General features: G+C 41.4%; 1 protein-coding gene across 2 annotated transcripts in view; it reads left to right on the forward strand.

Annotated features, from left to right (window-relative positions):
• Fancd2 (FA complementation group D2) overlaps positions 1–14,721 on the forward strand; it is a 62,968-nt gene that overhangs the window by 1,415 nt on the left and 46,832 nt on the right. For both annotated transcript variants that reach the window (XM_076940270.1, XM_076940271.1), the window contains exons 2-10: positions 815–908; positions 5,067–5,207; positions 5,978–6,045; positions 6,253–6,356; positions 6,908–6,968; positions 8,602–8,654; positions 10,474–10,552; positions 13,188–13,312; positions 14,495–14,582. In XM_076940270.1, coding sequence (XP_076796385.1) covers positions 845–908; positions 5,067–5,207; positions 5,978–6,045; positions 6,253–6,356; positions 6,908–6,968; positions 8,602–8,654; positions 10,474–10,552; positions 13,188–13,312; positions 14,495–14,582 — 783 coding nt within the window. In that variant the 5' untranslated portion in view covers positions 815–844. The remainder of the gene's footprint in view (positions 1–814; positions 909–5,066; positions 5,208–5,977; positions 6,046–6,252; positions 6,357–6,907; positions 6,969–8,601; positions 8,655–10,473; positions 10,553–13,187; positions 13,313–14,494; positions 14,583–14,721) is intronic.

Below are 14,721 nucleotides of genomic sequence, written 5' to 3' on the forward strand. Positions count from 1 at the left end.
ACTTGCTCTGCAAAGGACCTTGGTTTGTTCCCCAGCACCCACACAGTGGCTCACAACCATCTGTAACTTCACTTCTGGGGGTGTCTAATACTCTCTTCTGGCCTATGTGGGCATTGGGTGTGCACATGGTCCACAATTATATGCACAGACAAATACGCATACACATAAAATTTAGATATTTTAAAAATAAAAATGACTATCTCTGGCAGGAGAACTCTTGCTTAGCATACACAAGGCTATGGTGTTGAAAAGGAAAACATGTTCAGGGAAATTGTCCCCGCTTTTCTTCATCACTTCACCTACGATGGACTAACTGTGCTCCTAAGCTCTCACTGGATCCCTGAGCTTTTCTTAGATTGCAGTCACACAAATGTAGTTCAATACACTAAGTCCTTGTAATGCTGTATCCTCCCTGAGAGCCAGAGTGATGTCTGTCTTGTTTGCAGTGTTTGATGATTGCCTTGTTTTATAACTTAGTCCTTAGTACCATCCTTGACACGGTGCTGAAGTAACCAGTTAGAGAGCAGGTGGGTGAGGTTAGGTGATGGTCTTGAGTCTAAGATGAAGAGCTATGGGCTTTCTTGTTTAGCAACAGAGAAGTAGCCTGGTGAAAGGAGCAGCTTGGCCAGTGGTAGGAGTAGAAATGTGTTCAGCACTTAGGTTTAGAAAGTGCTAATGTGAAGACTCAACCCTCTGCCTGTACACAGAACAGTTTTGGAAGGACTTCTAGTCTCCAATTATGCTAGTTCATTTAGTGTTTGAGGTAAGCAGTGTATCACCGAGCTAAATTTCCAATTCCTGGATGTTCTTTTAGGTAATATAAGTGTAGAAGACATTGGTCAAAATGGTTTCCAAAAGAAGTCGGTTAGATTCTGGGGACAAAGAAACCCTGACAGAAGATGCCTCCAGTAAGTATCTAACCTTTCATTGTTATATGTGAATCACAGATGCGTGAGACAGGAAAAGATCCAAAACTCCGACTTTTCAAGTGCTGACATCTGTTAAGGATTCGTGGAGAGAACACAGAGATCCTAGGACATTAAGGATTGAGTGTCTACCTCAAATGCCTCTTAGGGCTTTTGAACAACTTCTGAACTTCACTTTCCACATTCATAAAAATAATTATTATAGAGCTATGTGGATGAGGCAGTGGTTAAGAGTACTTTCTGCTCTTGCAGGGGACCCAGGTTTGATTTTCAATTCCCACATGGCACCCCACAATCATCTTTAACTTCAGTTTCAGGGAATTCAATGCCCTCTTCTGACCTCAGAAGACACTGTACATTCATGTGGTACAGTTAGGTTCTGAAAGACCCCCAAACGAGGACCCTCACCCAAGTCCGGACCTGCACGAACCCAAAGACACAGGAGAAACCATCTTGATGCAATTGCAGAGGAGGTTTAATGACCCTCGGGCCGGAACATATCTCACGCAGGAGATAGAGATTCCGACCCCGGACCCAGGAAACTTGGGATATTTATCGGTAGGGGTTGGGGAGAGTGGGAAAATTTGGCGCGGTTACATATGATTGGTTGCACTTTCGTGTGGCTACACATGATTGGATATTTCAAACATCAGCAACTTGCAGAACTGGCAGAACTTGCAGCACCTAGGACCTTCCAGAAAGGGAGGGAGAGAGAGGTAAACACCAGATAGCCCATTACTCACTTGGGCTTGTTTGGACTTGTCTGGGCACGCCCTTGCATGCCTTTATTTTTGGTCACCCTGCCCCTGTAGGGACTTAATATTTTATTATGACTAAATTTAACAAATTGTTGGTGGTCTTTGCTGACCATGAATGTTTCAACGCTGCTTTCAAATTTTATTTTCACAGTTCAGGCAGGAAAACACTTATACACATAAAATAGAAATAAGTCTTTATAAAATTTATTATACATTATCAATATTATCTAGAACGTAGAACACAAAAATAAGAAATCCTTTTGAAAAGCAAGTGGTCTGGGCATAGTGAGACACACCTATAATCCTAGCACTTGGGAAGCAGAAGGAGGAGGATTGCTGTGGGTTTGAGGCCAGCCTGGTCTATATAGTGAGCTCTAGGATAATCAGAGCTACGTAGAGAGAGCCTGTCTCAAAAACAAAAAACAGAAAAGAAAAAAAAAATAGTAACTTGTTTCCTTTTATTCCTAAAAAGTTACATGTAAATGCTATGGTAGTGATATATAAAGAAAAGTTATATCAAAACAAGCAAGCCACAAGTAAAGAAATAGTGAGAATTTAGTTAACAAAGATCCCAAGAGTTCAGAAAAGGGGGCTGTGAGATGGCTCAGCCAGGGAAGGGTAAGGACTTGAGTGTCATCCCTAGAACTGCTGTAAAAATGGCGATTTGAGTTCCAGTGGCTGAAGACCCCCAAATTAGGGAGACCCTTACTCAAGCCTCGGGATATCGTGGCCACCCAAGAACTCTCGCAAGACACTGTACCTGGATGCAAACGGCAGAGGTTTATTAGGGAAATAGGCCGGCGGTCAAACCCCAAGCTCTCTCGCAAGAGCAAGCAAGGTTTGGTCCTGAGTGATGGGTACCGGGGTCTTTTAAAGAGCAAAACCACAAACCAGGGGAGTGGGGAGGGGGTAAGAGGTTGCCAAGGATACATAACATGAGAATAGTGATACATTCCAAAGAAACCCACCCTAAAAGGTTAATGGCCATGGAAATTACCCAGTACAATCATTTTCTCAAAAATGTGGTTTCACCAAGTCACTACCCTACCTTGTCATTTATCAACTATTTATTCTCACTAGCTGTAAAGCCACAGTCCTGTCATTGTGTTTTTACCACCTGAATGACTTTCACTCCTTACAGCCAGTTCCTGGAACTGGCCTGGCTTGTTTCAGAGAAAATTTTCCATGTCCCTAAAGGAACTTAAAAGGCATCTATATATGTATATATTCTATAAAAATGATTTTTATAATTTTTCATTCTTCAGGCGAGTAGGTGGTGTCAGCAGGATTTCTATGATTTGCTGGTCAGTCAGTGTACTCAGTGAGCCCCAGCTAAAGACTTTGTTTCAGAAATCAAGGTGAGGATGTTGTGCTTGCTCACCTTGGTAAAGGCACTTGCTAGGCAGGCCTGGCAGCCTGAGTTCAGGTATGAAAGAACTGTGGTGTCCACAGTTGCCCTCTGGCCTCATTCTCATGCCATAGCATATGTGTCTACATATGTTTTAGAAATACATGGATATCTAAGTAAAGAATACAATTTTTAAAAAAAAATCTAGTTGGATTTCTCTAGAGGAACACTTGATGTTGACCTCTGGTCTACTTGCAGGAACCCACGCATGCATACCAGCACAGGTCTAAATTGCATTTTGCATTTGTTTGGGAGCCTTCTTGGTAGGTTTTGTTTTTCAAAAAGGTCTCATTTAGCCCGTGGCCTCAAACTTACTTCCTGAGTACTGGGATTACAGGCTACCATGCCATTGCTGTCCTGTTAGTTTCCATCTTCAGTACTAGGGCTTGACCCTAAGGCCTCAGACATGCTAGGTGAGTGCTCTACCACCTAGCTGCTACCCTAGTCCCCTTTTTGGCTTTATATTTTTGCCACTAAGTTGTCTACTCTGACCTTGAACTGAATCTTACAGCCCAAACACCTTGAAATTTCTCTGCTTTTGTGTTATCCTCCATAGTAGCTGGGATACAGGCCTACACCAGCAACCAAGCAGGAAAAGCTTGATTTAGAAGAAGAAATTTTAGTCTCTTAGTAAAGTTAGTGAGGAATTCCAAAAATTGGTAGAAAAATTTGAAACTGAAAACAGTAATTTAGAAAATGGGTAAACAAGTCAAGCACGGTGCACACATTTTTTTTTTTTTTTTTTTTTTTTTGGTTTTCCGAGACAGGGTTTCTCTGTGTAGCCCTGGCTGTCCTGGAACTCACTCTGTAGACCAGGCTGGCCTGGAACTCAGAAATCCACCTGCCTCTGCCTCCCAAGTGCTGGGATTAAAGGCGTGCGCCACCACCGCCCGGAGGTGCACACACTTTTAATCAGAACATGCAGGAAGCAAGGGAAGGCCTATCTGTGCTCCAGGCCAGTGTGCTCTGTGTAGTGAGCTCCTGGTTGGCAGGGCTGCAGAGCAAAACCTTGTCTCAAAACAAAAGCAAAACTAGCAGAAAATGGGTAAATAGAAAGCTCATCCTTTGGACATACCATCATCAAAAGAAAAACAACTTCTGATGCATGTTGAGGGGCTGGGGATCTGGCTTGGCTGGTAAAGTGCTTGCCTGGCATACCTAGGCTCAACCTACAGTACAAGGAAAGGGGAGAGAAAAGTTTATGCGGAGGGACTTGGGCCTTGTGCTCTTAATGAGTAATGAGCAAACTGAGTTTCTCATTCTGATTTAGATTAAGTAGAAACAGTCAGAATTATATCATGAAAGGAGAAAAGTAGGTTTCTTCTTCAGATTCAGGTCCCTGTTCTGTTTGTTTTGTTGTTGTTCATTATGCATTGATGAAACCTGCCTGAGCTGTTTACTGAAAGATGTGGTGCAGAGGAGCCTGTTCTGTTTCTGAGCTTAGTCTTGAAGGACGTGGTGCAGAGCCTGCTCTGTTCTGTCTGGTCTGTGGATAGATCATCTGTTCTCAAATTTGGTATAAGTCAGGATTGTTACCAGAAAAATTTGTCAGAACTTGAGAATCTAGCGAGTGTTCTCAGATTTTGCCTGTAGCTTTGGTGTGCAGTCCAGATTGTGCATTGTAATAAGCTTCTCAGTGATTGCAGTGAACGCTTGAGAGGCAGGCACTACTTTAGACTTTAGGTGGAAATGGTTATTTCCATGGTTATTTTTGCTCAAGAGGCACATTTTATATTCTCTACTGAAACCTCACTCAATGAATGTTATTTTATTTGGTGGCTGTTTTGTTTGTGGGGAAGCCACTGTTGCTGACTACCACTGAAGACAGTTCATTTTACTACAGAGTCAGCATAATTCTTCAGGAACACATCAGATTGCCTCTCGGAACATTTAGTTTGCGCTTTAACCTTTGCACTCTTCTAATTATTTTTGTGGTCATATTCTTAAAATTTTTGTGTTTGTTTGTTTTTCCAGAAATCATGAAACAACCCCTTTCCAAGATGGCAAAGAAGTCTCATGATTCTCATGAAGCTGAAGACAATGGCAGTGTCTTTGTAAGGCTTCTTAAGGCATCAGGTCTTACTCTTAAAACCGGAGAGAACCAAAATCAGCTAGGTAAAATTCAAAATATGTTTTTGAGTTTAGTGAAAGTGCTCAGGACCAGATCATGGATCCAGAAGAGAGAGCTTTGCTCTGTAGAGAGTGCACTTATGATCATAATCTTATTATTTTAAGGCTTGGTAAGAAACATGTCATGGTAGTAACCTCTAATTCTTTTCCTAGAAAAAGTAATACACTATTAGTAGTCCTGTGTGTGTGTGTGTGTGTGTGTGTGTGTGTGTGTGTGTGTGTAGACACCCAGGAAGCAAGTAGGTCTGTATCAGAAGAAAATATGGCAAGCCATATAAGGCTAGAGACATGTTTCTAGGGCACAGATACTTTTTTGTTTAACTGAGTAAGATAAGTTGTCTTTCTATCAACAAGTAACATGGGTGATTTTTATAACACTTGGTATCTTAACATCTATCAGTTTAAGTGTTTTACTCTAGATTTAGAAGTTTTGGCTGAAAATATTCTTAGTAGGGATGTAGAGATGGCTCAGTGGTTAAGAGTATATACTGTTCCTTCAGAAGAACAGAGTTTGATTCTCAGAGGCCACACCATGTGTCTGTAACTTTAGTTCCTGGACAGAGCCTCTGCACAAACTTTCACATGAAAATAGTATATATAAATAATGAATAGATAGATAAATGAATAGACTTTTAAGAAAAGAAGAAGAAAGAATATTAGTGGCATTGTCAGATGTGAAGCCTGTCTTTAAGGAAGGAGGCTGTAGTAGAGATTACACATCATGTAGAAAAGAAGCTGTTCTTCCTTCCTCATAGGTGTGGATCAGATAATCTTCCAAAGGAAGCTCTTTCAGGCCTTGAGGAAACATCCTTCTTATCCCAAAGTACGTACTCTCTCTGTGGTGCTTCTGCTTCCCTGGCACAGAGCTGAGGGGCTGGTATCGAATGTTTATCTGCTTCCCTGGCACAGAGCTGAGGGGCTGGTAACGAATGTTTATCTGCTTCCCCGGCACAGAGCTGAGGGCTGGTGACGAATGTTTAACCTCAGAGCTTACCTTCCTTCGTCTTGGTTGTACAATCTCCTTATTTAGGTAATAGAAGAGTTTGTTAATGGCCTGGAGTCCTACACTGAGGACAGTGACAGTCTCAGGAACTGCCTGCTGCCTTGTGAGCGCCTGCAGGATGAGGAAGCCAGGTGTGGAGAAGAAGCTGCCTTCCAGAAGTTCAGTCTGCCAGTGGCTGGACTGGACACAGGAAATGCAGTTTTCCTTGTTTTACAATTTTGCTTATAGTTTCTAACTCTTATTTACTCAGAGTTTAAGTGCAACTTTAAAACTAATTAATTTAATTTGAGGCTAGATGGCAAAAATTGGAATGTTTTATGAAACATGTCTTACCTGTACTGATAAGAATTCACATCTCTGTGTCTTCCTTACCAAGAGCTGTCTTGTCATGTTCAGATTTTTTTCTAATAAGACTATGCTTTTGTCTGTCTGTCTATTTAGAAGTATGGTCTCAATTTTGCAGCCCTGCCTATACTAGAATTCGCTGTGCAAGCTAGGCTATCCTTAAACGCATAGAGGTCTGCCTACTTTTTTCTCCTCTGAGTGCAGGGACTAAAGGCCTCTGCTTTCTAGCCTGGCTTTGAGATGATCTTGAAGGATTGTATATTGAATCAATTTTATGTAGAAAAGATCATCAGACAAAATGAACAAAATAGGAGCCAACTGCCTCTCTGTTTTACAGCATGGGCACGTTTTACTCCAAGAGTCTGATCAAGCTACTTCTGGGGATTGACGTTTTACAGGTGAGACTGCAGCATTTCCCAGAGGGCGTGATGGTTGTGAATGGGGTAACTAGCAGAGCGGGGTGAGTTTTAGCTGGCAACAATTCTGTACAGCACTTGAGGAGGTCATTCTCTAAGTCATGTCTGTGTCTTTGACTTGTTATTAGGCTGGTTGATCTGGCACTCCTATTAATTTCTTCAGCATATGATTCTGGTTTATTTAAAAACATATTGTAAATTGTTTTTACACGAGTATGCTGGTGCCTACAGAGACCAGATGCATCAGATCCCTTGGAACTGGAGTCACAGTTTTCAGCTACCAGATATGAATTCTGAAAATCAGACTTGGGTTCTCTGTAAGAACAGTATACATTCCGAACAGCTGAGCCATCCTGCCAGTCCTGGTTCCTCTTCCTTACAGCTCTGTCTGCATGCTCTGAGAAGTGTGTACTTACTGTTAAATTTTCATCTGCTCCATCACTTAGTGACTTGAGTCTCTTTACTGCTTTCTCTTCTAGCTCACTTTTTTAAAAAAATTGGCAGGAGTAGGGGTGTGTGTGCTGGCGGAGAAGGTGCCTGCAGAGACCAGAGGTGTTGGAGCACTAGATCTGAAGCTAAAGGCAGTTGTGAACTGGAGGATGTGACTCTGGGACTCAGACTTGAGTCCTCTGGAAGATTGTGACATAACCACTGAGCCTTCTCTCCAGCCAGTACCTTGACATGTCTTAATGTGTAGAGTTGAGCTGTAGCGTGAAAAGTGTCTTTCCCACAGATCCTCCCTTTTCCTCTTCCTTAGCTTCTTCATGTAATTTTAATCTCTTATTTTTCTATAATGCCTATAATTTAGTTAACTCATATCAGAGAGCTCCATTTTTATCCGAAGAGTAGACCTCCTTTGAGAACATAATCTTTTAAAATTTGCATTTCAGACTAAGAGTTACCATATTTAATAGTATTTTTAGTATCTGATTCATTTTCCTTAATATTTGGGAATGCAAATTATTGATGTATTTATATTCAAGCATTTATATTAAAATACAGACTATCTGTGTGAACATTTTTTTTCTTTCTTTTTTACTTTTTTTGTTTTATTTGTGTGAACATTCTTAGAGCATATCAGTTAAGATGTTTCCTCCAAAGCTCTGGTGGGAGAAACGTATGACTAATTCACATCTTCATTTAATGATTATTATAATAGGTACTAAAGCCACCTACTGATCAAATAATTCTCGGGTTTAGCTAGTTTCATAAAAATACATTGAGAAGAGGTATATCCACAAATCACAGCTCCATGATGACCACCTCTTTGCTCACTCTGCTTTCTTTTTTCCCAGAGGTAATTGACAGTGGAATTTGCTGACTTGTATTTTGTTCAGTCCTCTCAGTCACAGTCTAATGCTTCATGGTTAGGTGCAGTGCTGTCTTAATTAGAGGCAACTGTTGTTATAAACCTCTCAGGAAGCCTTCTGTGAAATCATCTCCGTTACACCCAGTGTACTGAGCTCTTCAGCACTGCGGTACCTATAGGGAGTACCACGCAGCTACTGGCCTGATGCTGCAGCAACAGCCTGCTTGCCATTTTGATCTGGTAACTAATGTATTTCTCTTGTATATTTCGATACCATCTCCTGACTGTGCACGTTTTCTCTTTTAGCCTGCCATTATCAAAATGTTATTTGAAAAAGTGCCTCAGTTTCTTTTTGAAAGGTAAGTGGAATTGTTCTGAAACCTTGAGTTTCAGTGCTTTTGGACTCTGGAAAGTCTCTGCTGAGATGTCCTATGGTCATGTTTAACAGGTCCCGAATAAGGGGTAACATTTCTTTTGTCACTTTGTAAATACTAAATCATTGTTAAAATAAATATCACAGGTGCTTGTATGTAGGATGGTTCTTCTAGAAGAGTACATAACACTCTGGCAGTAGCAGCTGTTTTCTAGGAGGGAGCCAGTTGTTAGTCTTTGCCTCTTATTTTGAAGTGTGTTTCTACTGCTTATATTTTGAAATTACTGTGCCAGGAGCTGGAGAGATGGCTCAGTGGTGAAGAGCACTGGCTGCTCCTGCAGAGTACTGGAGTTGAATTCTCAGACACCAATGCAGATAAAACACCCATACACATAAAATAATAAATAAATATTAAAAGAAAACCCAACTGTGTCAGGAAGGAAAAAGACCAGCCTGATTAAAAATGACGTATAAGATCTCAAGTATAGGAACATCAAATATTTAAGTGTTCAATTTCAGTAGCAAAGGCAGAAACTAAAAAAAAAAAAAAAAAAAGGTCTTGGCGTGTTAGCATTTGCTTTTAATCCCAGCATAAGAGAGGCCAAAGCATGTGGATCTCTGAGTTCGAGGCCAGCCTGGTCTACAGAGTGAGTTCCAGGACAGCCAGGGCTACACAGAGAAACCCTGTCTTGAAAAACAAAACAAATAAATAGATTGATTTAATTTAATTAAACAAAAACTTCAAGGCAAATAAATCTTTTTAAAAAACCAACCAAACAAACAAACAAAAAAACCAGGCTGGGGGTGGGGCTAGAGAGAAGGCTCAGTGGATAAGAGCACCATCTGTTCTTCCAGAGGCCCTGAGTTCAATCCTCAGCACCCACATGGGGGCTCCCAACCATCCACAATGGGATCTGATGCCCTCTTCTAGCATGCAGGTGTACACGTAGATAGAGCACTCATATAAATAAGTAAGTAAGTAAATAAATAAATAAATAAATTTTAAAAATGCAGTGCCAGCTGGGTGTATAGCCCAGTTGGTAGAATCCTTACCTAACCTGAAGACCTGAGTTCGATTCCCATGACAATATACATTTCAACACTCCAGTGAAAAAGGCAGGAGGAACAGAAACTCAAAGTCACCCCCAGTTACATAGAAAGTTTGAGTTCAGCACAAGACAGAAGAAGACCCTGCCTCCAAAAAGACAAAAAGAAGGAAAAATAAAAGGATAAATTATTGAGTGTGTTTTCCCCACACCCAAAGAGCCTTTGTTAAGTAGAATGAGTGGTTGCTGGCTTTGTTGTAACTGAGCGTAAATCAGTCATTGTAAGGAGCAGTGGAGTTGTATGTCTCAAAACCTTAGATAAATCAGTCATTGTGAGAAGCAGTGAAGTTGTGGAGGCCAGAAGAGGTTGCCAGGTCCTCTGGGACTTCAGTTATAGATGGTTGTGAGTCACCATATGGATTGCTAGGAATTGAATCTGGATCATTTGAAAGAGCAGCCAGTGCTCTTAGCTGCCAAGCTTTCTTTCCAGCCCTTCTGCTTTTAATAATCATATTTGTGTTTAGCATTGTGCCCATAACTAGGAAGTTAGTAGTTCTAACTAACTGGCTGGAGTATTCTATACCATATTAAAGTTTTCTGTTTTGTAGTCAGGAGTTGATGATACAGCTTATAGTAGAGTACCTGTTCATCATGTGAGTCTCCTAGAACCAAAAAGGGGAAAAAAATGACATTGGGAGAGGAGCAGAGGGCGGAGAGGAGAGATGAACAACTAAAGCCCTTTTCATTCTGACGTTTCAGCGAGAGCAAAGATGGAATCAGCATGCCCCGACTCATCATTAGTCAACTAAAGTGGCTGGATAGAATTGTGGATAGCAAGGTAGGTGTGGGGCTTTATTTATTTAAAAAGTGTTTTATAGCCGGGCAGAGTTGTGCATTCCATAATCCCAGCACTTGGGAGACAGAGGCAGGCTGATCTCTGAGAGTTTGAGGCCAGCCTGGTCTACAGAGTGAGTTCTAGGATAGCCAAGACTACATAGTGAGATCCTATCTCTAAAGGAAACAGAAGTTTCTAGTCAGGGATGGTGGTTCATGCCAGTAATCTGAACATTTAGAGGGCAGAGGCAGAAAGATGGAAGTCAACATGAGTCAGCCTGGGCTGCACTGACCAAACCTTTTTTATTTGAGAATCCTGAATATTTGTCTCTTTAAAAAATTTATTTCCAAAAAAGCTTAGGGTGCATGAAGTGGTGTGTGCCTGTAATTCTGGCACTTGGGGATGAAGCACGAAAATGTGAAGTCTGAAGCCAGAAGAGGGGCCATATAGAGAGACCCTCTCCTGATTTATAAAAAGACTGGTGAATTAGCTCGGTGGTTAAAGTGCTTGCTGTGCAAGCCTGAAGACCTGATTTAATCCCTGGAACCCACATCAAAGTCAAAGCAAAGAGCCAGCTCCACAAAGCTGTCCTCTGGCGGTCACATGCCTCATTTACACAGAATACATGTATTAATAAATAATTTTAAAAGACATATCTTCCTTAAGTATAAAAATTGAGTATAGTTTATTGTTTGTTAAATATTTGGGAAGGGGTGAAAGCAGTGGTTTTTAACCTGTGGCTGCGAACGAACCTTTTGGGAGTTGAATGACCCTTTCACAGGGGTCACCTAAGACCATTGGAAATATCAGATATTTACATTACAAATCATATCAGTAGCAAAATTACAGTTATGAAGTAGCAATGAAAATAATTTATGGTTAAGGATTGAGGAAGGTTGAGAACCACTGGACTGGAGAGATGACTTGGAAGTTACAAGTACTTGTTGCTTTTGTAGAAGACCCTAATTCAGTTCCCAGCACCTACATGGTGGTTTACAACTATCTGTAACCTGAGTTCCAGGGGATCCAGCAAACATACACATGATACATACATGCATGCATGTAGACAGAACATACCCCACAAAATGTAAAAAAAAAATAATCTTTTTTAAACCATTGGTAAGAGCTGGGCATGGTGGCACAGGCTTTTAATCTCAGCACTTGGGGGGAAGAGGCAGCTGGGTCTCTGAGGTCCAGACCTCTGAGACCTCGGAGCTGGGCTACAGAGCAAGTTCTAGGACAGCCAGGCCTAAATGTAGAAACCCTGTCTTCAAGAACAACAACAAAACAAAAAGGTAAGGGTGTTTATTTGTGTTTCACAATCTCTAGATTACTTTTATTTCTGAAAGTTGGTTAGATCCCAGGCCATCTTATTTCACTCTAAATGATTTAGTTTGTAGGTTTTGCTAGTATGTGATTTATGTAAGTGCATTGGTAAAGCTGAACACTTAAATAAATAGAAGTTCAAGTTTTCTTATATGTTGGTTTTGGGCAAGAAATTGAATATGTTGTACCTCACTGAATTTTAATAATACAAGGAGTGAACATTTCTTGCTATGATGACAAGAAAGCTGTTCTCATAATTTGTTAGCCAAGACCCTGTTTTAGTGGTGAACAGTCTGCTGGAGGCACTGCCTGCAGTCTTACTTTTTTTCCAGAAGCCTTGTTTGTTTATTTGGTTGGTTGGTTGGTTTGGTTTGGTTTTAACAGGGTCTTACTATCTAGCTCTGGCAGGCCTGAAACTTGCTGTATAGCTCAGGCCTTTGATCCTCCTGCCTCTGCCTCTCAAGTGCTCAGATTGTCAGTGACCTCTACCATGCTTGTCTTTATTGCAGAGGTTCTTAGAACCATTCTTTTAGGTTTTGATAGACACTTCATACTTTTTTGTTTTTTATTTGAAAAACGTGTTTTTAGAGTCTCATCTGGGCTGGAATTTGGGGTTTGGACTAAACTTTAATATATCTAATGTCCTATGTTATGTGAATTTAGGCGAGAGGTATTTGCCTCTTTTATGGGTATACATTCTGGGTAGGTGCAAGTGTGTGTGCGTGTGTGTGTGTGTGTGTGTGTGTGTGTGTGTGTGTGTGTGTGTGTGCTCACACTCACATGAATGCATGTGTGCTGGTATCTGAAGATCAGAGAACAACCTTGGCTGTTACTCCTCAGGCAACATTCACTATTCACTTTTTTTTTTTTGAAACAGTCTTTCAGTGGTTTGGGACTTGCCAAGTACCTGATATAGGCTGGCTGTCCAGCGTTCCCCAGGATTCTCTCTGTCTTTGCTTCCTCAGACCAGGGATCACAAGTACATGCCAGTGTGCCTGGCTTCTTTTATCTGGGTTCTGGAGATTGAACTCAGGTCCTCATGCTTATACGGAAAGCGCTTTCTTGTTGAGTGTACTCTCCCCAGCTCCACGGAAAGTGCTTTCTTGTTGTGTGTACTCTCCCCAGCTCCACAGAAAGCTCTTTCTTGTTGAGTGTACTCTCCCCAGCTCCTATTTGCCTCTTACTTTAAATCCTGAGGTTGAGTCGGTCATGGTCATGATGTATCCATGGTAATTTCAGGCCTGTATTTTCATGAATAAGGAGTGCTTATTTTGAGTAATATGCTACAATTCTAATAATGTTCTCCCTGCAGGACCTCACAGCCCAGATGATGCAGCTGATCAGTGTTGCTCCAGTGAACTTACAGCATGACTTCATCACCAGCCTTCCTGAGATCCTAGGGGATTCCCAGCATGCTAATGTGGGGAAAGAGCTCAGGTGGGCAAACACTGAGAGACTGTCACATAGAGTCTCCACCAGGAGAACTTGGTCATTGCAGTGTAGAAAGTGATAAGTTTAGGGCTGATGTGGTAACTCTGGCTAAGGGTGCTTGCCTTTCCTCTCTGATGATGTAAGCTTTATATGGAACCCATATAGTAGAACTGATTTGCCAAATTATTCTCTGACTTCCATATATGCACTGTGGCACACAATGGTATGTATGGGTATGTATGTGTGTGTGTGTGTGTGTGTGTGTGTGTGTGTGTGTGTGCGCACGCCTTTAATCCCAGCACTTGGGAGGCAGAGGCAGGCAGGATTTCTGAGTTCGAAGCCAGCCTGGTCTACAGAGTGAGTTCCAGGACAGCCAGAGCTATACAGAGAAACCCTGTCTCCAAACACCAAAAAAAAAAAAAAAAAAAAAAAAAAAAAAAAAAAAAAAAAAAGTTCTCTTCAGTTTTGTAGGCAGTTCATAGCCAGTCTGGGCTACACGAGGCTCAAAATCACACACAAAAAGTGGTTGTGTGTATGACTCAGTTGATAAGAGTATTTGTCTGACATGTACCAAGTATGTTCCTTCCCTAACATTACATAAACCAAGTGCGATGGCAGAAGGTGGAAACAGGAAGATCAGGAGTTCATGGTCATTCTTGACTACATTGTGAGTTCGAGGCCAGCCTGGGATACACTAAATCCTGCATCAAATGTAAAAATTATTTGGGCCGTAGTTGACAATGCCATTAATCTCAGCACTTGGGAGTAAAGGTAGGAGAATCAGGAACTCAAGGTCAACTTCAAGCAGATCTCTGTGAGTTGGAGGCCAGCCTGGTCTATAGAGTTGAGTTCCAGGACAGCCAGAGCTAACACAGAGGTGCACATGCACTAACATACAGACTTTTTCTGGTCACTTTTCCCCAAACAATCTAGCAGGACAACTATTTGCATAGCTTTTACATTGCCTCAGGTATTGTAAATGCCCTAGCAGTAACTGACAGTATGTGGGAGGATGGCTAAGCCATGTGCTGAGATCTGTGCCATTTCCTGGAAGGGACTTAAGCATCCACTGCAGGTCCACGGGATCACTGCATAGCCTTCCTGGCCACGCTAGGGAGTAGCTTGTCAGATTGCTTCTTGCCAGGTTCTGTTCAAACCATTACTCAACTTTTCCTTCTTTGTTAACAGCGAGCTGCTGGTGCAGAATACTTCATTGACTGTTCCGATTTTGGATGTCTTTTCCAGTCTCCGACTTGACCCAAACTTCCTGTCTGAGGTAGGGAAATACCTGCTTTCCAGAAACAGGAAGAAATCATATTCAATAAAAGAAAATACCACTTTGAAACTGTGCTCACAATTATTAAAGTATTATGGTGCACACATACACGCGTGTACACACAGACACATGGTATCAT

This window comes from Arvicanthis niloticus, chromosome 9 (genome assembly GCF_011762505.2).
Source record: "Arvicanthis niloticus isolate mArvNil1 chromosome 9, mArvNil1.pat.X, whole genome shotgun sequence".
NCBI lineage: Eukaryota > Metazoa > Chordata > Mammalia > Rodentia > Muridae > Arvicanthis > Arvicanthis niloticus.